This window comes from Thunnus maccoyii, chromosome 3 (genome assembly GCF_910596095.1).
Source record: "Thunnus maccoyii chromosome 3, fThuMac1.1, whole genome shotgun sequence".
NCBI classification, from domain to species: Eukaryota; Metazoa; Chordata; class Actinopteri; order Scombriformes; family Scombridae; genus Thunnus; species Thunnus maccoyii.
The window spans coordinates 8,742,166-8,767,082 of NC_056535.1; the positions used below are offsets into that span (position 1 = coordinate 8,742,166).

At 40.9% G+C, this 24,917-nt stretch overlaps 1 protein-coding gene across 4 annotated transcripts in view; it reads left to right on the forward strand.

The window, feature by feature from the left end:
* Positions 1-24,917, forward strand: part of cdh4 (cadherin 4, type 1, R-cadherin (retinal)) — a 211,068-nt gene that overhangs the window by 97,391 nt on the left and 88,760 nt on the right. The window contains exon 1 of one of the 4 annotated variants that reach the window (XM_042406120.1): positions 16,826-16,895. The exons of the other annotated variants lie outside the window; for them this stretch is intronic. Within the exon in view, the coding sequence (XP_042262054.1) occupies positions 16,883-16,895 (13 nt within the window). The 5' untranslated portion in view covers positions 16,826-16,882. Of the gene's footprint in view, positions 1-16,825; positions 16,896-24,917 lie in introns of those variants that run through there. 4 annotated transcript variants of the gene reach the window in all.

A 24,917-nucleotide genomic window follows, 5' to 3' on the forward strand; every position in this document is an offset into this window, starting at 1 on the left:
GTTGCCTCTCGCTATGCCGTGTTGAGTGCAGGCTCCCAGCGAGCACGCTCCCTCAGCGGACCTGTTAAGTGATTAGCTCAACTCTGCACACTTACCGCGCAAACACCGCTCATACACCAGAAACGCCAGCTAGGATCACACAACCTATAGCGTCTTATACTGCTCTGCTGAGGGAGAGATTAGCCAAAGACTGCAGCAGCTGATGATCCCATCACTGATGAGTTAAAGTAGGGTTTTCAGGACACCCACTGTTTACTGAGAGGTCTGACAGCATGTAAGTACCCAGAAGGCAGTAAAATATTTGGCTGACTGAAGATGTTTGACTGAGCGCATCAGGATTTTGAGATAAATTAATGATTATAACATGTCAACAAAAATTGCATGAATGTGCATATGTGCATGAATGTCAGGGACATGCACAGTGGCTCGTTTCAAAAAAGCGCACCCCCGATTGTACTGTCTCCGTTGCTCCTCCTGATATTAGTACTCTACATTATATGAAATGAAACAAAGGGATAGGGTTATATTATAACACATTTCTCACATGTATGTGCACAGATGGCCACACAAACATACTTTTGCACTTAAACCAAGTAGTTCCTGGAGGGCAAATAAAAGATCAGATGTTTTTTTTCCAAATATAGAATACATATTCTATCCATCAAAGGAAGCTTATGTATGCTGTATTATACCCACCATCTATGAAAACAAGTTCACTACCATCTTAAACAAAAGATACAAAAACAAAAACACCTATTGAAGATGAATTTGGGAAGAGCTTGTTGCTATTGTAGATAATGCAGTCACAACGATTATTCACCAGTTGTTGATTTAAAACCAGCTTTGTAAAAAAGCTCTTCTTGCAGCCTCTGTCTCTTCTCTTTCAAGGCACTGTCACAGTAAACAACGTGCATCACCCAACACGAAGCTTCATTCATAAAGCTAAGTGTTAGGCAACTTTGAGCTTCAAGATATCTAAGTCAACATGATGAAACTGGTATAGAAATAGTTTTCTTGTTATGGACATAAATACATGTGAAGAAATTATATAAATACTGAAAATGTTCCCATATACATGTTTTTGAGTGTCTCTGCAGACAAAATACTACAGCTGATTCTGAGGAGTTACTGGTTTTCACTTTCTATGTAATTTTTCAATAAAGTTATTTGCCAGCAGCCGTTACTCCATTTGGTGCAGTGTTACATCACGTTAAACAGAGTAAGGTTTCAAGTCTAACCATAAAAACATACTGCACTGACAACAAAACCAAACACTATAGTAGTCACAATGGTAGTAGTAGTCACTGTGTCACCATCACCGTACCTTTACACTAAGTAACTGAGTTTCTGGAAAACATGCAAACTAGACATAACCTACCAAGTAAATCAACTACACTATGATAAGGAACCTCTTATATCGCAAAATCAAAGAAATTTTGAGGGAAAAGTGGCAACCATGACAACAAAACTAGTAATAATGAGATAAAATAGAACTTTGGCCAGGCAGTAATTTGAGCCACTTCAGATACTCTGCACATCTCTGTATGATGCGCATATGTATATTTTCATGTAAGCGTTTACATGTAGTACCAGTCAAAGGGTTGGACACATCTTCTCATTCAATGGTTTTTCTGTATTTCTATTATTTTCTACAAAACTATGAAATAACATATATGCAGCTATGTAGTAAGCAAAGGTAGATGGGATGGTGTGTTGCTGCAGAATGCTGTGGTAGCCATGCTGGTTAAGTGTGCCTGGAATTCTGAATAAATCACCAACAGTGTCATCAGCAAAGCCCCCCCCACACACCATCACACCTCCTCCTCCATTCGCCTTCTCTGTGTCTCACAAAGACATGGCAGTTGGAATAAAAAATCTACTTTGGACTCATGAGACCAAAGTACAGATTTCCACTGATCTAATGTCCATTCCTTGTGTTTCTTGGCTCAAGCAATTCTTTTCTTATTGGTCTCCCTCAGTAGTGGTTTCTTTAGAGTAATTCCACCATGAAGGCCTGATTCACACAGTCTCTTCCAAACAGTTGATGTTGAGATGTGTCTGTTACTTGAACTCTGGGAAGCATTGATGTGGGCTCTAATCTGAGGTTCTGTTAATTGGTGATTTCTAAGGCTGGTAACTCTAATGAATTTATCCTCTGCAGCAGAGGTAACTCTTGGTCTTCCTTTCCTGGGGCGGTCCTCATGAGAACCAGTTTCATCATAGCGTTTGATGGTTTTTGCGACTGCACTTGAAGAAACTTTCAAAGTTCTTCAAATTTTCCAGATTGACCGACCTTCATGTCTTAAAGTAATGATGCACTATCATTTCTCTTTACTTAGTTGAGTAGTTCTTACTACAGTAGTGGAATAGAGCTGTATACTAACACTACCTCGGCACAACACAACTGATGGTCTCAAATGCATTAAGAAGGCTAGAAATTGCACCAATTAACTTTTGACAAGGCACACCTGTTAATTAAACACAATTCCAGGTGAATCTCTTATGAAGCTGGTTGAGAGACTGCAAAGAATGTGCAAAGCTGTCATCAAGGCAAAAAGTGGCTACTTTGAGGAACCTAAAATATTAAACATATTTTTAACTTATCTTTTTTTAACTACATGATTCCATATGTGTTATTTCATAGTTTTGATGTCTTCTCTATTGTTCTTCTATGTAGAAAATAGTAAAAATAAAGAAAAACCCTTGAATGAGTACTTTGATTGGTACTGTATGTGCCTGCATGTATGTACTCTTCATGCCAGTTTGTACTATGCATGTCCGTGTATTTATATTCTTACGTGTGTGTATTTAACCATATATTTCCATATTTTTTGTGTATGTGTGTTTGTATGGACATGCATACAATTTTGTGTGACCAATGTTGGGAAAAACAGGGAAAGGCCACTGCTAGAATGATGTTTCTGTCAGTCAGTCTGCAGCCGGCTTTCACAGCCTCTTACACTGTAGCTCTTTGAGTGGCAAGCAACAAAGCATTACCGTTCGTCTAGCACAAAGATACCCAGCAGGAATGTTAACAAGTTCAGATGTTTTCTCCTTCTTTTTTTTTTTTGTCAAGCACTCTTTCAAGATCTATAATGTCTGCATCCAACAGTAACAATCTTCCATAGTGCTTCATTCAGTTAATGTGTTTTAAGCCCTTTTTCACTAGAAGTACTCACAGCAGTGTGATTGTGCATTTTAGACATGAATGATGAATAGAGTGACCTACAGTAAGAGCCACCTAATCATATTTAATAATCTGTTAATAAGGTAAAATTAGATATGCATTAATAGCCAGTCTGAGAACTATTTAGGTCTTAAAGTGCACATTTCGCCATGAACATAACTCGCTTCTTCATCCCTGTCTATTTTTATCTGATCACAAGCTCCCCAGCGTCCTTGCTAATTCCAGTGCTTTCCCCTTTTCCTTTCTTTCTCTCCTCATTCTTTTTATCTCCTCCTCACATCTCTTTTCTTTAATCCTCCCTGTCTTACTATGTCTCCTTGCTTTTCATTCTCTCTTTCATTGTTGCCTCCAAAACACTTTGACATAAAGCACAAGCTGGATCGGTTTCTTGCGTTAATAACTGTGACCTATTAACTGTCAGTGATGTCTCAGGGGAGAGCCACTTGTCCTTAAATTATACATGATCAGTCGCTCAATTTGTTCGCCTCTCCCTTCATTGCTATGTGACCCTCTCTTTCTCTCATAGTGTTTTCCTCTTTATTTCTCTCACTCATCCTGCTGTATAATGTCAAACAAAACCACACTGAACTAGTTGTTCACATACTGTAGTTTTTCAAAAAATGTATTCTGTTCACTGCAGTAGCTGCATTTTTCCTCACTCTCATTAAGTGCTCCCTGTGGAGTTTTTGGCCACTAGTAGTGCTATGTTGCTACAGTATGTTTTTGTTGTACAAGAGGGGGTAACACACAGCAATTTGGAAAAACCTTAGTAAAGTCTGCACTAATTTGCCATTGGAATATTATGGCAGGACCTTACGAGATGGGGCGGTTTTGATGAGAGAGAGACCCATGAGATGAGACAGGAAGTGATTACTGGAGGTTACTGTGGTTAATAGGTCACCTTTTTATTAGCCACATTGTCAGCTCTAGAGATGTTGGTCAGTAAGTTGGTCCACCACTTTAGTCCAAACTGAAATGTCTTAACAACTATTGGATGGATTTCTGTGAAAACAGACATTCATGGTCCCCAGAGGATATATGTTAATGACTTCGGTGATCCCTTGACTTTTCCTCAAGCGCCAGTATTTGACATGTTCATAAGAGTGAAATTTAGTGAAATGTCTCAACAATTATTGGATAGATTGCCATGAACATTGGTACACACATTCATGCTCCCCACAGGATGAATTGTGATAAATTTGGTCCTGTGCCCTGACTTTTTATCTGAAACTGATATGACTGCCTGAGCTGCACTTTGTGTTTAGTGCTAATTATTCTGTTAGCATGCTAAATTAAGATGGTTAACATGATAAACATAATACCCACCAAATAAAAGTATTGTTAGCATGCCACCTTTAGCATTTAGCTCAAAGCACCACAAGCTGCTAGCATGGCTGTAATCCTTGTTTATGGTAACAGAACAAACATCAGTTGTAATGCAAAGGCTCAAACCATTAATATGTTAAATATTATTGTGTTCAGCCTTAATCAGCAAGATTAGTGCTTAATAAGAAAATGTCACATACTATATAATAACTGTTGTATACATTATAGTGCTGCTGTAGAATAGAAACAGCACACACAGATGGATGTCTCTAATTCCTTCCAAATATTAAATACTACTTTGAAAATTGATTCAATGTAGGTTAAAAGCAGGTATATAAAAGTTGTGTTTGAATGCAGTTTTCAAAGTGTTCATTAGCATGCAGACACCAACACTCATTCTCATTGACCTCTGACACAGCACAGCATAGCAGACCACACAGAAATGTTGAATATTAATTGCAGACAAACTATCATTTGACCATATTCTTCTGTGGGTTTATCAGGATGTCCTTGCGTATTCACACTGAGAAAGATCCTTTCTTTGCTTTTCATCATTTGAAGAGGTGAAAATGGCTCACAGGAAGCAGCATCAGCTGCATTCTTCAGTTGCAGTGGTTTTAAAGCTATAGAAAAAGATGAGGATATTCAAAGGTCCATTGTGGGAATTGGGTAGCTCATTTAATTTACATTTCTGAACTGTGCTTCTACCTGGTAAATAACATGCTCACCATGGAACTGCACTCTCTGTAAATGTTGTATGAGAAGATTATTTTCATAAACCCACTGAAGCCACTTGTAGTGCAGCACAGAAATACATTCATATGGAGCATAAAAACAGTTAATACTAGCTTATATTGTGAGACTAATCAAGATTTATGTTATGACATTTGATCTCCTGTATAAAGAAGAAAAAGATGACAAGGATATTTGGATCTGTGGTGCTCTTGAGTGACCAATGACTTTTTGCCACATCTCTTTGAATAGTTTCAGTTCCTGTGCATTTTGAACACTCTTCCTCATTTACTCTTTCCCCCTGTGTCCATTAATTCATTTTATAAATGTTTAGTTTTGAATCTTTGAATTTCAAACATCAGTCCTTGGAGAACCAGACATGATCATACAAACCAAAGCACAGACAGTCCAGACATTGCTGGCTGTCTCTCACTCCGGCCAAAATGCAGACGTTCGCTCTTTTGATAGTAGAGAGATGAATTTTTCATGAGCCTGTATCACCATTCAGAGCCAGGGAGCAGAGAAAGCGTTGGAGCCACTCAAGTCAATTTCAATATTCTTGGATCACTGTCTCTGCCTTGTCCTCATCATATCTTCATTATCTCTCCCTCCCTCAATTTGTTTTTTATCTGCGAATAACCAGAGCACTAGTGAATGAGGAAGGAGAAAATAATTCATTCTTGCGTGCATGTGGAACAGAAAAGTTTGATGTGGCACTCACACAGGGGAGAAAAGATTCACACACCACAAAGAGTGTTCCTGTTTGTTTACAGCAGCCAAAGATGGACTCATTCTTCCCTTTGCTCTCCGCGTCTAGCTTAAGGCAGGAGAGAATAGAGAGAGTTTTAAGAGCTGACACAATGAGTCAGAGCGAGGCGAGAATGAGTGTGAGGGAGAGGGAAGGGCGGTAAAGGTTTAGGCGTCTGCGCTGACAGCTCTCTCCTGCAGTCTGACAGAGCTTTGTTGAGGATCCAAGGTTTCACCACTGTTGCCGCTCCAGGGTTTCACTGATGTTGCTGCTGCAGTAAGCGCCCAGCCCTGACCTTTTCATGCGCACCGTACAAATATCCATCCTTCACACGGCGACCGCTTTTCTGCGACCTACCTCGTGTGTCTGGATCCACGTTTATGGGCGAGAAAAGGAAGTTGAAAACAGACTGTCATGTGTTGACAGATGGCCCACGCTGTCAGGAAAACGTCATCACAGACCACATCTCCCACGAGGAGGTAGCTTGGCGAAGCGGTGGCGAGGATGGCCGTTGCCATCTGTGCCCCTGCAACAGATGCTGCAGACAATACAGAGGCCACATGTGTCACACCGTGTTTCATACACAAGGCTGACTGTAATGCCCAGTGCAGCGTATTAGTTCGGGTGTGTCAGCACTGTGGAAATTGGTTGATTTTTTTTTTTTTTTTGCCGCTTCATCCTGCAAACTACCTCTGACATACCGGAGCTGTAAACCCCATTCTGTCTCTCTCACTACTCTTCCCTTCTGCCTGTCTGTCACTCCATCATGTCTATCTCTCCGTCTACTGCTCTCTCCGCTCCCCTCCGTCTCCCTGCCTGCTGTCTCTCCCGCTCTGCCTCTCTCCGACTGTAGTTAAGAGAGAGCATGAAAAAAGATGAGCAAACATGCAGGCTGCCTCGGAATTCATTTTCAAGCCCCACGCGCCTCAGTCTTCTCCCCATCTCTGCTTTCCCTCCACCTGCAATATTCCTCCTCCACTTCTCCCACACAGGATTAGGCTTAAATGAGAAATGTATTGTTTCTTTCATTCACTCAAGTCAAAGAGTAATTGAGTTAATCTGTCTGGCTTCTGTCTGTTGGGGAGCGGGAGAGATTAGGGCCTCCGTTGGCAGAGATGGAATCACAGCTTCAAAAGATGGAATAAAAATGTCACTGTGCCTTTTAATGGCAGCCGTCTTGACATTTCCCAGCAAGCTTTTTATAGGAAATACTAATTTAGAGGGGTTTTTTTTCCCAGTAGAATGGAGGGAAATGCCATGTCGCTTGATTATTTCATGGTGGGATATCTGTAAACTAACTTTCATTAACACCTTATCAATCAGTGCATATCTAGTTCATAAAATATTTTTCTTACTGATTCCAAAATATTTGAAAAATACCTAAGGTAAAAAAAAAAATCCATCTTGAGGTGTCAGCAATTCACAACTTTTGACCAGGACAGAACTAGCAATTTGTAAAGGAAACATGACACACTCAGGACTTCAAGGGACTTAAATAGGTTTTTTTCTATCATATATTGGCATCTTAGGCTCCTCTGAGAAAAGAAAATTTCTCTTCAGTCTAAAACAAGCTAGGTTGATTATTTTGAAGCATAACCGGAGAGATGTATATTTGTCGCCGCTCCACATCTGACAAGCCTGCAAATTTCCCTGTGTGTGCAAGAATTTGCTTATCCCACCTGAACAGTAACCATGCCAACGTAACAATTGTGCCTAATGGATTTCACTGCGCCATTATTGCTGAACACACAAATAGTTATGGGGTGAATGAAAGCTTTTTCTCCCGTGCACAGCAGAAAGTTCAATTTTACAAGTCCTACAAGACTTACTGCTGCAACGTTTGATTGGTATGTGAAAACTGATGGCCGACCACAGGTGATTTTTTGATGTGACTAAAACAAGAGGATATGTGGACAAACTATTAATTGTCAAAGATAAATGCAGTACAGACTTGAAGATAAAATCAAAAAGTAATACTCATGTACTGTAAACTGGTTTGCAAATCTCTCATTTTTTGGCTAATTTAACTGTTGCCAAAGATTTTCAAATGTCTTTTTTTCAAAATGGCATGCACAGGGCCACATCGCACATGTCTATGGCCAACCTTGGCTGTCGTACTCTAAATGCCCCAGACTTACCCCTGGACGTGATGTTTTAGCCAGATTTAATCTTACTGTGTGTCTTTATTGAATCTTTATGTCTGTGCACTTCAAGGTCTCCTCTGTTCCAAGGCCTGTGCTTTTAGATTCTGCAGGTTTTCTGCCCACCTGTACCGTGACCCTGATCTAGAGAAAACTTTAAAAAGAGGTAACGATGAAACAAGAAGCCCTGAGACCAGTCTGGCCTGGATTGATTCCAATCAGCAAGTGAGTCTGATTGATTGATAGATCGATGATGACACAAGATATAAACTAGTGTACATATTGAATCACCTTCGAAGACAAACACTGGCCACCTGAAGACAACAGTGTTTGTGCATACCGTCACTGGTGCCAGCACACCTCCACCTGAGTAAATATAGAGTGGATTAGTAGAATTAAGTTTCCTGGAGGACCAGTTGGCAGGTTGAATAGGACAAACAGGTGCTTCTGTTTAGAGGTAGATGAAAAAGGAACAGCTCCAAAAACCTTCTGTGTCTCTCTGCTTTTCCCCTGCCTGACAGTAAACATTAATTTGCCTGTGTCTCAAAACAGCTAGAAAATGATTATTAAGTGCTCTGTGAATAGTTAGCAGTTATTTAGCAGTTATCCTGCACCACCTGTCTGGCTCCAGAAACATCAGCATTTTCCACTCCTATTCTCTGGGCTTTTTCTCCCGGGTTTCTGACAGTGATCAGGGGAGTTGGAGCAATGCTGAGCTGAACAGTGCTGACAAAGCCAAAAGGCTCTGCACTTCAGGCTCCGGAGTGGCTGGATCGATGTAGTGCCATCACCGTGGCCTAGGGGAACGGCTGCCATCATCCTTCATACTGCACTGGATGTCCTCATCCGCCTCTCTGTCACCTCTCTGCCTGCGGCAGGGCGAAGATTTATGCATAGCAGACAGCTCAAGTCCAAGCATACGTTATAGGTTAGCAAGCTACAGCGCATGACACTAGCAATGCTGTTGGCTAGCTTAGACAGGCTTAGTGTCTGAAGCGTTCACGGTTTGGAAAGTTTAACACCTACACTGTCAAATTGATGCTGGCAAGAAAGTCAAATTCAGCCATGGATTTGGCATGAAAATAAAACACAGCAATTAATTTGATATTTTTAAAGCACGAAGCTGTGATTGCAGTACAGCTGACTGTTGAAACACATTCCTCCGCTACAGACTTTGTTTACATGGTGAGTTGAAGGTTTAAATATACTTTTCACACTCATATTTATTTCTTGATATTTTTAGCACAGTATGTATTTTCACCCCGTTAGTTTTGTGCAGGTGGAATGTTTGAAAACACTGTAGAAAACACTTTTTGTTTGTGAATGTGTCGTTTGTGAATGTGAAGAGAACAGAGCAGGAGAGATTCATGTCTATCACACATTTTTAAGGCTGCATTCTGTGGGTGTGTGTGTGTGTGTGTGTGTGTGTGTGTGTGTGTGTGTGTGTGTGTGTGTGTGTGTGTGTGTGTGTGTGTGTGTGGCTTAAAACTGGATAAAAAGTCAACTTATGACCTTCTGGTGGACAACCACAACGCTGACGCATGCGCAGAGGGGATATGACGCCATTGACAGGCGATGAAACAGATTGTTACCTTGATTGCAATTACAGATTTCTCTGGGTTTGAACATTGTTGGAAACATTTGAGATAATGTAAGTACACAAATCAACAAAATATATAACAGGTCTAGTCATTTTTAGACATTATAATGCAGGAAAGTTACATTTTATACCTTTCAGTGGCATGACTGATGTTAAAAGCAATACAGAGTAGACGGGCAAGACAAACAAGTTCTAAAACAACACTCCACATCAGTGGATAGAATCAGCATGAAAAGAAGCTCACAATAACAAAAAGCCATGTGTCTATTTTGTTTGCCGGAAAGAAGCAGAAAACCATTTGGACTTAAGTTGGCAAACCACAAAAATATGTGGCCTCATTACCTGTACTGCCTACTCCTTGTGTGACACACAAACAAACAGAAAGTGACAGTTTAGCTTTTGCTTTCATGATGTAGGCCCCGCTCAGTTGGATGCAAGGCACCTTAAATCAATAGGGCAAGAAGCAACTCACTTGGTCATGGTGGTGGTCGTGATGATGGTGTGCAGCATGTTGCCAGTAGATAAAATGGGTAAACGAATGTTTAAACAAGTTAAAAACTGCAGCAGATGTGCTTTAATGTTTCCAGTTGACGGCAAGTCTCTGCTACAGTTTATATCATTTAGTTTTAGAGTGTTTGGCTGTGACGTTACTGTCTGTGCTGCTGTGTGTGCAATGTGAACCATCGTGCAGCACATGTGTGAATTTGACCTTCAAAAAATTAGATGTATGAGACTGATCGGGGTCTGTCACCAGTCCAGGCCGATCAGCTGAAAACCAGCTGCTTTCGATCGGGGGCCGATCGATCGGTGCATCTTAGTAGTAGTAGTAGTAGTTGGCTGGACATGTTTTAATGTGCAGCCATCCGTCCGACAGCCAGCGCTTATGGAAAACTCTGAGCGCCATCAAGCAGTTTGTTTTTTTTTCATGAGAGGGTCCCCATGTTGTCTTGTGCATGCACATGTGCACACGGGTAACACGATATACAGTCCTGCCGATGGTTTTACACTATTCCAATAATCTACAGGTGGCTACAGGGAAGACTACAAGCTAGTAAACATAGATGTAAACAATGCAGGATTTAAAATACTTAAAAAATCAGCTTAGCAAACATTTTATGAGGAAGGAAATGCATTCAAGGGGTTTGTTAAACCTCAAGGATACACAAAATGCATTGGGTGAGAAACACTGAATGTAAACATAACTTTTGTTTGTTTACTTGAAAACACTACAGGCCCCCGTTAATTAGGGAATGAAAACTGTATACATATCTTACCGCTTACATTTTTGTGTTTTAATTGTGCCAGCCTTGAAACATTTGCTGTAGATTAGCTTGTCTGTTTTACACATCCAGTAGCTTTCATATTTATCTGTGCAATCAACAGTGTTACTCTCACAAGTGTTGGCAGTGAATCTTTCTACAATGCATTGTGCCATTGGGCCTTTTTCAAGAAGTAGGATAATCATGTTACTTGAACAAAGTAAAATACAAAAACCCCAAACTTGACCATGGACTGAAGTAAAAAGAGCTGTTCTGCCGTGCACTCAATGCTGCTAAACTGCTAATTTAATAATCCTGTTTTGGGAGATGGGCCCTTGGTGTGCTTTGTGTTTTGTATTCAATACTGTTGGGTCTTAAATTCTCAAGCTCTTGCTCAACGGAAAACAAAATTTAGCCAACCTCTCCAGGGCCCCAGAGTAAATTTTAGAAGCGGTTTGCCAGGCTGACAACCAGCCATCAGCTTTTGGTTGCCAAATCAACAGAATGGATGGTGTATTTAATTTTTTTCTGTAATGGGAGTGATAATGGTTCTGTGTAATTATAGCCCATATTTAATTAATGAAAAATGATACCGAGAATGATTAAACATATTTTACTTAATTTAAAGAACTTTTTGCTTCTCTCGCTGTCTTTTGTTTCTCATGGGCACACGCACAAACACCACACACATAGAACAAGGTTTTTCAGCTTCTTTGAGGCAGAATAAATGATTACATACTAATTTTAGACTGGGTATTTTCAAAGTAATGTATCTAGTACGGTAAATTAAAATAGGTGGAATAATTACCTACTGCAAAACTGATTAGAGCCAAAGTTTGTCAGTCGTGTCAAATGAGATAAGACAGGCTCTTAAGTTTCTGAGAATGTAGTAAACAGTGTTGTTGAAAACTTAATGAGCTGCATTCCTCTTCCCTTTTTAACCTGCCCTCTTCTATTCATCAGCACTGCTTTAGATCCACAGTTTGGACAAAGTTTTAATGTTCTATTTTGGTCAGAATGAGCTGTCTTGAGATGGGTACTGTCTTTTGGGTTATCCTGTGGTGCTGACAGGTTATGTTAGATTTTTCAGCTTCATTATTTCTAACAGGGATCATCCGTGTAACAGCAGCATTCTTGCTTACGTAGGCAGAAGATTAGACCTAATCAGTTGGAGGGAAATGATGGGATTCTTTTAATCATTTTAGTTGAGACTGACTGAATAAGACTGACCAGATAGCAACAAAATGATTAGCGGTGGTCCAAATCTGGGCAACTGGGCAAACTGGATTTATAGTCGTGAGTGACGAGGTTACTGCATCAAAGCACTACACTGCAGCAATCAAACACACACAATAAAACATATAGTATTAGTAATACTTTATTTCTCAATCAAACACCAATGAAAAAGCGGTTTTCTTGCAATACATTCAGTTCTAACTGAGATCCTGTTGCATACTGGTCAATCTTACACCACGTTGCTCAATGACAGCCGAACATGATGGTGTCAACTTTGCTCCCAAAGACAACAGATAAACCTCTCTTCCACTATAGAGACTCACTTAAGATGAGCAATTAAGCCTATTCCCATTACTTGTGCGATAACACATATAGCCATTCTCACCTGATAACCTAAACAGCCTGATTCTTTATAGATTAATGACTTGTCTGCAGCTAATGTATTTTTATCACAAGGTCATGAGTGATGTATTATCAGTTAATGAGAAATACAGAAATGTCTGGTGTGAGAGCGGCAGGGAGGAGGTAAACACACACACTGAGAGACACACTCATTTGACCTTTCAGAAGGGTTTTTCTGGCCTGCGGTGAGTTGTCCTGCAGTGATAAGAATAATGGTTTTGGCGCCGTGGCCCGGGGAGACCGACCTCCCATTCCCTCCCTGTAGATAGCCGAGCAGAGAGGTTCAGCCTGTGCTATTGTGTCTCCTACATCTATAGCAGACAATGAGGCTTAGTAGTGCCCACTTAAGGGATAGCCGTATGCCGGCATTAAGGAACATTGCAGATCTCTCTGATAACTGTCACTAGGGGACACTATAGGAAATGTAAGGAGGGACAGAGTCCTAGGGGAAAAAAGACACCTGCGTTAGGTTATTACAAAATCATCCAACAGGAAAATGTCTGTGCAGGGCTGAAAGACAAAAGAGTAATATTGTACCATCGGTCTGATGGGCCTTTAAGACGTGCTGGATTTCTCTGTCGAGTGTTGTGCAAAAAGAGCTCAGTAGGAGTCCACTGATATCCTTCATTATTTCATTTCATTTTAGGTTGGAGCTTCACTTGAAACAGTGAATGAGTGCGAAAGGGTCCTTGTTGAAATCCTCCCGTCACTATCTCTGTGATCTCAGCATTTACACAGTTTTAAGGCAGTGGGGGACATCAAACACTCTAAAGAGGAAAAGTGGAAAATGTTAGGTGCAAATGTATTAGTCATGTTTTTAATTGATTTTCTGGAACAGGCCAGGGTGACTTCAAAGCAAATAAGCTGTTGAAAGAAAGTCAGATTTGTTGCTTTTAAGGGAGGGCTGCACTCTGAAAGGCTCAGGCAGTTTTTTATTTTAATTCAAGTACCTATGCATGTCCAATCTCAAACTAAGATTGTGTAAAGGCTGATTACACAGGAGGAAATATTTTAGCTGCAGCATGGTATTACAGAATTAATGATAAATACTAGCTTACATACACATGCTAGCAGTACATACGGTATAGTAAATCTTCAGTCAATATTTATACATTAACAATAGATTTCATGATTGTGTGTAATGTGAAAGGTCTTGCTTGTAGTGACAAACATAGAGAATAATCACTGAACTCAATTCTAGGGAGCATTTTAGCATCTTTCAGCTCATTGTTTTGGTTTTTCATGGCCCAGAACTGTTTTAGTTCACTCTCACCAATCTCATCAACCTCATTTTTAACCAGAACAGACACCTGTTTTCATGGAAAAAGCTCTGAGAAACCCACTGTACATTACCTGTACAGGTTTAACAATGCGGATTCTTTACTTACTCTAAGGTTTAATAATGATTGTATCCATCTCTTATTCCTTTACATAGTTGATGTGACTTTTTGTCTTTGATTAACTTGTCCTTTGAACATTTTGTAACATCCTTTCATGACTCCAACAGTATGTCTACACAAACGTTGTTCATCTAACTCTGTCTTTGTGGGTTTGACACTAAATGCAAAATGTTTCCTCTCTGGGCCTAAAGCATTTGGCATTGATTCCTGCTCTGACTTTAACATTGTGCCTTCTGGCTTAATGTTACTGTTGGTGAAGCAATTATCTTCATAATGACAACATCAGTACCCGGCTCACAACAATTTGTCCCTTTAGTCTGTGTACCTGTGCTCTTCAGATGAACATCATCAGCTCATGGGCTTGGCCCTCTGGAGGAACCTAAACTCACATTTTTTGTGCTGGTTGACAATAATGAGACCAATTACTGTCATCAGTTACTCTGCTGATTGATCAGGAGAATGACCTTTGCAGATACAGGTGGCAGGAATCTGACTGTACAATTACTTCAACTTCACTTTGGCTGAATGTTTCTATTTCAAAGTCTCCCTACCTAGATTAGATGAACCAGCTTGTGGAAAGGCAAAGGTCACTTCCATAACAGCAAGTACATACCCAAATGAAGAGTCAGAGAATAAGCATTGGGGTAATTATGGGTATGTGATATCAGTCTCTGTAGCTGACCTCTGAGATGGCCTTGATCTCCTCCTGGGGAAATACGGATGAGTTTTCTCCCTAGTTTCGGGGCCAGGAGACTAATGGCTGGCTCTGTCCTATCGCTTGCCCCAGGGGGCTTTGGAGTCGAGACAGGATTAGAGAGAAATGGATGAGAGCAACGGATAATGAAGGAGATCTGTCTTAAGTCTAATCATTGGCTTTAGAAGACATGATCTGGGCTGTAGAGGGTGCAAGAGGAAAGAAGATAAGAGGTACGTTTCTTGTTGTGATTACACCGTTTATCACAATTGAAGATCCAATACATTACCATTGTCAGATGCACAGTCTGTTGCTTGACTGAGTCAAAGCAAACACCATTGATTTACATAAATGTAGCCAAAGTGTGGTTTCGGTGGTCTCGGATAAGACACTTCATTATTGAGACGCAGTGATACACCTTTTATCACACAAATGTAGTGTTGCCTTTTCCTCTGGCCTCTATTCCCTTAAATTAGTCTGTCAGGCATAACAGATATTTCTGCTCCTCTCTAAGTGTATATTTGTAATGCTAATTGGGGCAATTGTAGGGAATCAAATCAAGATGCTGAACACAGCAGCTAAACAATCACCAGGGAAGGATGCAAACACTTTTATGCTAATAACACGAGTAGGGGGAAAAGATGGAGAGAAAAATAGGAAGAACCGGAAAGGAGAAAGGGCTGCTGGTAGGCTCAGCCAGCGAGTGAGGGTGATGGAGAGTGAGAGTTGAGAGTGAGGGAGATGTAAGAAGAGAAGGGGGAGAAAATTAAAAGCTGATTACCGTGTGAGTGAGTCTTTGGTATCTCTGAGGATGAGGAGGAGGAGCAGAAGGAGGAAGCCTGTTTTTAGTCTTATAGTGTTTATTAAGGCCAGTCTCCAGGGTAATCAAGAGCAGCTAAAAATAACCAGCTAGAGGTGCCGCAGTCATAAACACTGGACACAGACTGAACACTGCCTTATGTACTGTAACTGGACTCATTTACTCGTCCGGCCATAACATCTCTCTTATTCATTCTTATTCAGCATTTCTGTACCGTGTCAGTTATTATGAAGAGTAACCATTATCTAAAACTTGAAGTTAGTCATTGTACTGTATTGAGTGCAGTAGGGGCAATGTGATTCATTCCAGAAAAAAAAAAAAACTTATTTGAGAATAATGGGTTTTCATTACAGTCATTATACGGTTCAGTGAGAGTCAATGATATTTCCCAGAAGTCCCTTTTGTCCCCTGATCCTTGGCCCTAGTTTGCTCACATTCCCCTCTTTGTCACTCGGCCCAGCTGAGGTCCCACCACCTCGCTTTGGGCTTTGTGAAATTATTATATTGTACTGAGAGATAACAGACAGTGTATAGCCTTGAGGCAGTTTCTTCGCTTCACCTCCTTAAAAAAGATATTGCTGTGATAAAGCGTGGCTCCTTCTTTGCTCGCACTAAATCGAAGGGGAAGCCTTGAAGGCAAGGTCTGGTGAGTGGGAGCCAGATGAAAGAAATAAAAAAAAAAAAACAGAATCAGTTGATATGTTTGTGTGGCTTGCTGTGTTTCAAAAGAAACATTTCTCATTACCATAAGACTCTGAGAAGGGCCACCAGCTCAATTGGGGGAATTTTCTGAGGCGTTGTTTGCTGCCTTGATGCTAGTGTTCTGCAGAAGGTGGATTGATTGGGAGCCAGATTTCACCAACTTGGCGTCGTCTGAAATTAGTTGGTAGCTGCTGGTCAGTCAAAAGGCATACAAAAAAAAAAAAAAACGTCAAGGATAGTAGGTGCTCATTAAAGATCTGGTATTACGGCCTTTTTTTGAAAGTACAGAGTCTACTTTAAACATATCTGTAACATTTTATTCACCGTAAGTTGTTTAGATTTCTCTAAATCCATCTTCCTTACAACCCAGATTCCTCTGTCCTCCAGCAGGCTGTTTCAAAAGCTATTTACATAAAATCTGCATGATGACCACCTACTCCAATTGGCTTGAGGTATTGCCCCACCTTCTCCCTCAGCCAATTGGAATACGATCTAAGGAATAATGCAAGTTCCCTTACATCACATCTTTACCTGGAGTAATGGCTGCAGCTGGAGACGTGATGCGATCTGTGAAGCGAGTCTGACCCTGAATGAAGGGGAAGAACTTGCTGTTGCACAATTGAGATTTTAAAAAGATGATTCAGAGCGGTAAGATCATGTCTAAATTTCCTCACAAAGTAAAAGTCATTTTTTCAAACATAGCTGGAGGTCGCTAGCTTAGCTTTAGCACAGATATATTCCTTTAACTGAGTAACAGAAAGAAACAATGTTTACGAGTTGTTTTAAAACTTATTCCAAAGATTGAAGATGAAAAAGTAGAAAATCCTGCGGCATACTCATCCCAAAGCTCCTTTTTCTAGTTTTCAGTGATACCAGCCCTTCAAAGTTCACAACTGTGCAAGTCTATGAAGTTTAGCAACATTTTTTTGTTTGGTATTTTAAGATAATATTAATTATTCTTGTTTTTTTTTGTTTGTTTGTTTTTTAAAAGTTTTTAAAGCCAGTTTTTAGTCATTTGATGAGCAACTGCAAATATCTGCCCACCGTCACTTCTGTGTTTTTTCATGATGTAAGAAGAGATGTTTGGTGACTTGGATGTTTGACTGTTTTGTTTCCTGAACAAACTAAATCAGGTCACACAGGGACACATCATGTCTTCTGACCTGTTTGTTCAGGTCACCTAGACCCAAGGACTTAAAAAGGGTTAAACCTGGCACACCTGAGGATAATACGTATTGAGACGCACTGGTGCCCCCTAGCTGCAGTATGCTAAAGAGATAACAAATTCACAAACAACGCCTTCTGCCCACACACACACACACACACACACATACACACTCTGCACACACACAGAGAGAGAGGAGAAAAGCTCCTGGGCTGAATGGTGGTGTATTAATCACACTGACGCCTGGCACTGCGATCTGTGACCCAGTCTTTTAATTGCATCCGCTCTGCTTTGCTCCACTCTCTCCCTCTTTATCTTGCCTCTTTCCCCTTTCTCATTCCTCAAGCCTCCTCATGCACATACCCATGAGAGGATGCTAATGCACAGATAAGAGGGAGGGCTGGGGATGTGCAAAACCCAAATGCTCTTCCCAAAGTGCCCCGGCCAAAACTCACAGGACAGCGAATAACAGCAGCACTTGAGCACGCTGAGATTGGAGCTATAATGTAGAACGGAGCTGACTGTGTAATGTGATGATGCGTTAGGTGGTGGTGTGCAGCAGAAAAACAAATATCTGTGAGGAAATCTGTATAATCCGTTGAAATACTGTGGCAAACTTTGAAAAACCCCCACAGAGCATCTGGCCAACACAACATCCTGTACGTGTGTGGTTACACTACAGTATAAAGACCTTTCTGTATCCTGACAGGCTTGTAGGCTCCAACACCTTCACTGCTGATGACAGGAGGGCCTTCTTTTACAGCTGTTCCCTCATACCTGCAGAAGGAGGGAGGTGACAGGAGGAAAACAAAGGTGTAATGGGGTGGGGGCGGCGAGTTTGTGGGCGGATGTTGGCCATATAGATGTGACAGTGCACTAACAATGTGACAAGGTTTCGTTCAGCCCCTTAAGTGCAGCGGCACCAGATAACAAGCATGTGGCGTTTAAAAAGAAAAACATGTGCGTTGACGCACACAAATGCAACTTGACAGCACCTTCTCTCCCACACACGCACACACACACATACTATGGGAACGGGAGTCGATGACACCCATATCCATTTATGCATCAGCTGTAATAATTGTATATGCAAAGAGCTCATGTCACACACTCCCACTCCAATGTCCCCCTTCTCTCTCACTCTGGCTCTTTATCTCTCTCACTCTGGCTCCCTCACATGCATAAGCACACACAGCGACACACACATACTTGAGTCGCAGCGGTTTCCTTTTGTGAGAGCGAGCTGTCAGAGGGAACTGTGTGGGCTTTTGTTAAAACAGAGAACTGCAGAGGCAGAGAAATTCATTTCCAACTGCGGCAGAAAAAAAAAAGCCTTTTCAGGAAAGTCACATTGTACCTGCAGTGTTTTAAAAACAGCAGCATGTAAATTGAATTAGTTATAAGCATTCCTGTGGGGGCACAGTGGGCTGGATTTCAAAAGACTTTTAAGAGTTGTGGATGTACTGCATGGGACTATTTAGGTTTGACTAGAGATTTACATGAAGATGTACTTTATTTGTGATAAATCACAACACCAGAATAGACTTTAAATTAGATTATAAAAATAGATTTTACATCTTTACTTGACAATCATGTTTGTTCTACTGTAGTTACTTCACTGCCTACTAAAAGGTATAAACTTTTCTCATTATTTTTCCTGCTTGTGGGCGGGAAGAATATTACCACTTGAATGTCTGAACTTGAGTAGATTTTTATTTGCTTTAATGTCACTGTCAAGTGGAAACCTTGAATATTCACGTTTTCTTAAACTTCCACTGGAGGATTGCATGTTCCTTTATGGATCCTTTTAGTTCAACATTTCCTTTTAATTTCCCAGTAAATGGAAAATGCATTGCGGTCAAGCTGACAACGGGGCTTTTCTTTAGGGATGCACCGATACTGATATCATATATCGGTCAAATACTGACTCAAATAGCTGGATCGAGTATCAGTGACAATGGGGTCGATCTATTCAATTCAATTCAATGTTTATGTCTACATGCGTGTACTACGCCATGTGTCAGCAGTTACCAAATTACATGTTTATACTACTTGTGTGAATTGTGATTCAATTCATCAAGCTTGTTTGCACTAGTTTGTGACTTAATTGTGATTTAATGTTTACATTTTGTTCTCATTTGATGCAGTTATATTGTTTTATACTGGAATTTTTTTAAATTCCTGACCAATTTGTCGCTGCATTCAAAAGGTTTACACTTGATTTGTAATCCCTGTTAATCTTGAAGATTTTTTTTTACCCAGTTGCTGGCGCATGATTATTATTTTAATAATAAATAACAATTCAGTAAATTTATATCTATGTATTAATTTGTTACATTTTGTTTTACAAAGTTAGGAAAGCAATGTTTAAGTCAAGCCTGATGTTGCCTTACACATAAAACAATGATCCCAGTCTCTTCCACACAGTGAGGCATACCGCTCATTAATTAAACACTGTCACACCAAAGCCCAGGTATCAGTATCAGTACCGGTATCAGGACTAAAAAAAGTCGGATTGGAGCACTCCTACCTGTTTTGGTTTTTCATTTGGTATCAGCAGTGGATTTTTGTATTTTGCTTCACAGGGCCAAATTTGATACAGTTTATCATTAAAAATGAAGCTCACACTACTCATCAGAGTACTTCAAAACAAATGCTTGAGCAACCTAGCATTTTATTCATTTTTCATTTTTAAATCTGGCGAGTGAAACCAGAACTGTCATTTTAAATGAATCATAGTCATTCTAGATTTAACTTATGAAAATTAAATGATTAAAAAAGGCAAATATTGATCGCTTTGCTTTATCAAATTACTTGCAGCAAGTGCACAAAATGTAACACTGAAGTCACAGTCATTTTTACAAGGACTCTTCACAGCTACGTGCATACAGTATGCTCTATATTTTAGCAGTGTTTACTCATCAGTGGGCTCTGTGCTGCTGTCTATCACAGCCTCAGCCTGGCAAAAATACTGTTATTTGCAAATTGAGTGGGTGGCGTTGATTTTCCCGTTGGCTTGAGGAAAGCAGCAGGGTACCAGAGGGAATGTTTACTTAGCACAGTGCCACGACTGCGATGAACAACACCTTAACAAAAGGAACTCCATATGCTCAGTCTGGACCCATTTACCATTCCCACTCATGGCATAGCTGACTTGGAGTATGCCACAGTCAGACTTTTAACTTCAACTTTCATTCGCAATGGTGTCAACTCTGTAAAGGGGGGGGATTTTGTGTCCCACACCAGCTGTCAAATATCTATTTTTAGCTGTTGTAGCTAATATGTTCATTTTTATTTATATATCTTTCAAATCACAAAAACAAGGCACTTTGCAACTGATTAAAAAACAGATCAAATCAACAGCAGAGGCAATAAATACAATGTGAGACATGCAGAAGCAAAGCAAGAATCATAAAAGGGAGGTTAAGAACAGTATTAAAGGTTGTTAGTAGAAGCGGGTCTATAAAAAGATCTAATCTTAGTCTTAAAAATGATCAGTAAAATCCTATAAACATTCCTAAAACCAGCTAACCAATGTATAAATGCTAAAATAAATTTCATTTAGCTCTTTTGTGCCATTCTCTCGGTTCACTTTAACAGTGGTAAAAACTGACCCACCAGGGTGTCCATTCTAATGTCTGGCAGGGCCGTCGGCTCAGACTAGCTGTCCTGCTTTTGCGTCGGGGGAGAAAGCGCCTCAGGAGGGGAGAAGGAGAGGAGGATGGATGAGGAAAGGTGGAGGCGGTTAAACAGCAGGAGAGGGAGGAAATAAGGATGGTAAGTGGGAAGGAGGACAGGGGAGCTGTGACACTAGAGAACAAGGAAGTGGAGGAGACGGGGAGGAGGCGGTGACAGAAAGAGGAGAGTATGCCAGGGAAGAGAGGGGAGGTGTGCATGGTCGACAGGTGAACACGGAGGAGGCAGATGCAGAGGGATGAGGGAGGCATGCTCCACGTGAATGCACAAAGCTGGCTGTGCAGAGTTGCTACCTGCCATCTACATTATGCACATGTAATGTTTCCATACAAGAGCTGTTCTGGCCTCCCCTAGGGTATTGTCTTGGATCTACAAGCAGGAAGAGACAAAGAGCATAAGCATGTCTCTGTGTGTGTTTGTGCCTGTGTGTGTGTGCATGCGTGTGTGTGTGTGTGTGTGGAGGAGTTGGTGGTCGACGGTCACGGCTGCTTGGCTGCTCTGTTTTAGCCGCGTATGTGCTGCGCTAGCCGCTCTGTTGGACAGCATGTTCTCTGCAGTACGAGTCCAGAGAAGAGCAGCCGAGCAGAATGACACCAGGCTCAGCAGCCTGCCAAACACCGCTGTGGATGGCAGGACGCACTAAAATATACAGGACACACAGAGACATGCACACAGAAATACACACACAGACGCAAGTCACATACACACAGAAGCTTACAAAGGGGCACACAGAGGCAGGCCAATATACACACACACACACACACACAGACACACATACATGCTTGAACAATATAGGCTACAGAAGTTGAATGTGCAGCGCAGAATACCTTGGCTGCAAATACCCCTGATGTTTTCCTCACCAACCACAGGGAACCGAGGCAAAGTACAAGGACACACACACATACACACACAAAAAATATATAAAAAAGAAGGCAATTGACACAATAGATATCTGAATGAGAGGGCTGCTACCATAACCAGCAAGACATAAAATTGTCCCTATACTTTCATGCAGTTTAAATTGTTTTCTGAATCTGAACTGCTGAGCAGTTTGTTCGAATTATCAATTGTCCCCTGTAGCAGAGCAGCCACGCCCACAGACTGTCATTCCCCACGTGTTGTATAGTGACACACAATTATCATATAGTCATTTTAACCCATTAATTTATATTGTAAACCATGGTGTTTGCAAGGAATGTGTTCAGAAATACACACCCAAGCTTCACACTGCAGAGACATCTTGAAAATTTCAAGACAGTGAGTTTTCCTGGCAGCCTTTACCCTACCAGAGGGAGGCATACTGACGGAAATGTTGTGTCATGACATCACCTTGTAGGTATTTTTGTTGCTCTTCTAAATTAATCATAAATCTCTTAAAGATGTAGACTGGCAGCTTATGGGTAAGCCACTAACCATTCCCCTGTCAAAGCTTTGGCAATGACATGATGCCAATTGGTGTATTAGCTCAGCGTAGGTGAAATCAATGTCTTATTCAGAAATTTGAAACCCAGTGCCAAACATGCACTTATATACTTAACCTTTAAACATTCATAAAACATAGCTGGTGAATATCCTTGGGTCAGTGTGTGATTTTGTCATCAGATATGAGCAACTGTGAAGTCCGTGACAGCAAAAGATATGCACTGATGAATGCATACAGAGAACGTACAGAGCGTCACGTTGTGCAATAACTACATTTAGAATATTTATATAGATTTATAGAGTGAAAGATTTTCCACACAGTCAGATTTTAGAGCCCTTGCTAACCCACCCTCAGTTCATTCCTCTGTCTCTCCGATTTAGTCGTAGTGCTCCAGGTAAGCTGACCAGGTGATGGAGTGGTCTAGAGGCAGCATCAATTGAACATGGTGGAAAATATGTATGTGATTTTTATTTATTTATTTTAGGATTGTGGGTCTACCGACCTTCACGGCTGTACCCTGGGAAAACGCCACAAAGCCTTGTCGTCTTTTATTCATTTCAGGTTCCTTTTTTTTTTTTTGTACAAAGGCATGCTGTAGTTTGCGAAGCGTGAGGTGACAAAAAGAATTACATGCACTAGAGAACAATAACAATAAATAAGCACAGATTAGTCATCAGCACTGTTAGTCTTCATTCACTGTTTCCATTTCCATTATTATGTGACAGCAATGAATAAACTGCACAGCTGCATTTGCACATTAACCCTTCTTGTCTTAAAAACTGAGGTTTTTTTTAAGGCCTTAAAAAATTATATCCATTAGTGTGTATTTTATATATTTTGAAATGCATCGTTATGCCTTTCTTCTGTCTAGTGGTGTGCTACAGTATCTGCCTGTCCCGCCTCCTCCTTTTATCCTGCCATCTTGCTCTCTTGCAGACACACACGCACACACACACAGAGTTTCTCTATCAGTATCTATTCTCAGCGTTGTCTCTTTCTGCCGCTTTCATCTCCATTTAACAGCGTGACAGATCAGATCCCACCACCTGATCTGAATGTGCTATGTGGACAGTATTTTTAATGAGTAGCAAAGCATTTATGAATATCTCCACACTAAGTAGATGTGTCAGGAATCAGGGTCATGGTCCCTGCCCCTCACGGGTACACACCAGTAGGCGGTGAATGGTAAACTGAGGGCCGGCCCCGTGCCCTCACGAAGAATTAAAAAGACCCTCGTCTAACAGTGCTGCACAACGGCAATGCCTCACAGACCACATGTGTGTTCCCATGCCAACTGGCACCACCGCAGCAGGCAAGGCAGCCGATTCAGACAGGCCCTCAGAGACCTCGGTGGTTTTATTGTAGAATTAACATCGAAATTAATATATGCGCCAGCTGAGGACAGACATTCTCAAACTAGCTGTACTTTGAACTTACTCCTATGCGTATGCACACACAGAGAAAGACACACACACACACACATTCATAAGTGGCGCTTTGCAGTGCTCGTATCCTTAAGCCTTGCTTCTCCAGCTGTACCACAAGAGACCTGTCTAAGTGACAACAATTAGCCTGCTCAGTTCAAGCTAATTGAAGTCATTTACATAATACATGCTTGCCATCACAATTCATCTGTGGACAATCCAAGCAGGTCTGTGTCATATTGTCACAACCTGATGTTAAATCACCTACCGCCTTTATAAATGTTCCCCAAAGCCAGGCAATAATTTCACACAAAGCTTATCACTCACATAAGGACATTCTCAACTGGGCTGTGTTTTTTTTTTTTTTTTAATGGAAATATGGATTGCATCTGCCAACATAGACAGATGCACACATTGTCAGAACTGTGTTTACCATCCGTCCCATTACGCATGCAATTACTCAGAGGTTGAAAACAAGCAACCTCATTTGTGTGACGCTGAGCTGCAGTGGCCGCGAAGACTCTCATGCTTTATTAGCCTGTTGTTTGGGAGCTGCTTTTGACAGGAAGCTGGGCGATAAATTAAATAGATGGCTTGATAAAAAGCTTGCTGTGCAGAATTCTTCACGCTGGATTTTTGAAAAATCACACTGCCATAGCTCATAAGAGGCGATCTGTTCCCTGGGTGATTTATGAAATCAATTTGTCTTGTTATTAGCAGCCAGAGTTTGTGGGATAAGATCAGAGCACATGCATTTCAACATGGGGGTAGAGGGAAAGGAGGGATGGTGTGTGTGTGTGTGTAGACATGCTGAAAACATTCATATGCACATTTGTGTCATTGCATCAAGCTGTGAATCATTGGATAATTTTGCATTGAGTGTTGATTAAATTTGGCATCAGAATAAAAGGATTTTCCAAATTGTCATGTCGGAGATGCTGCCGGTTTCCCCTGTGTTTTGT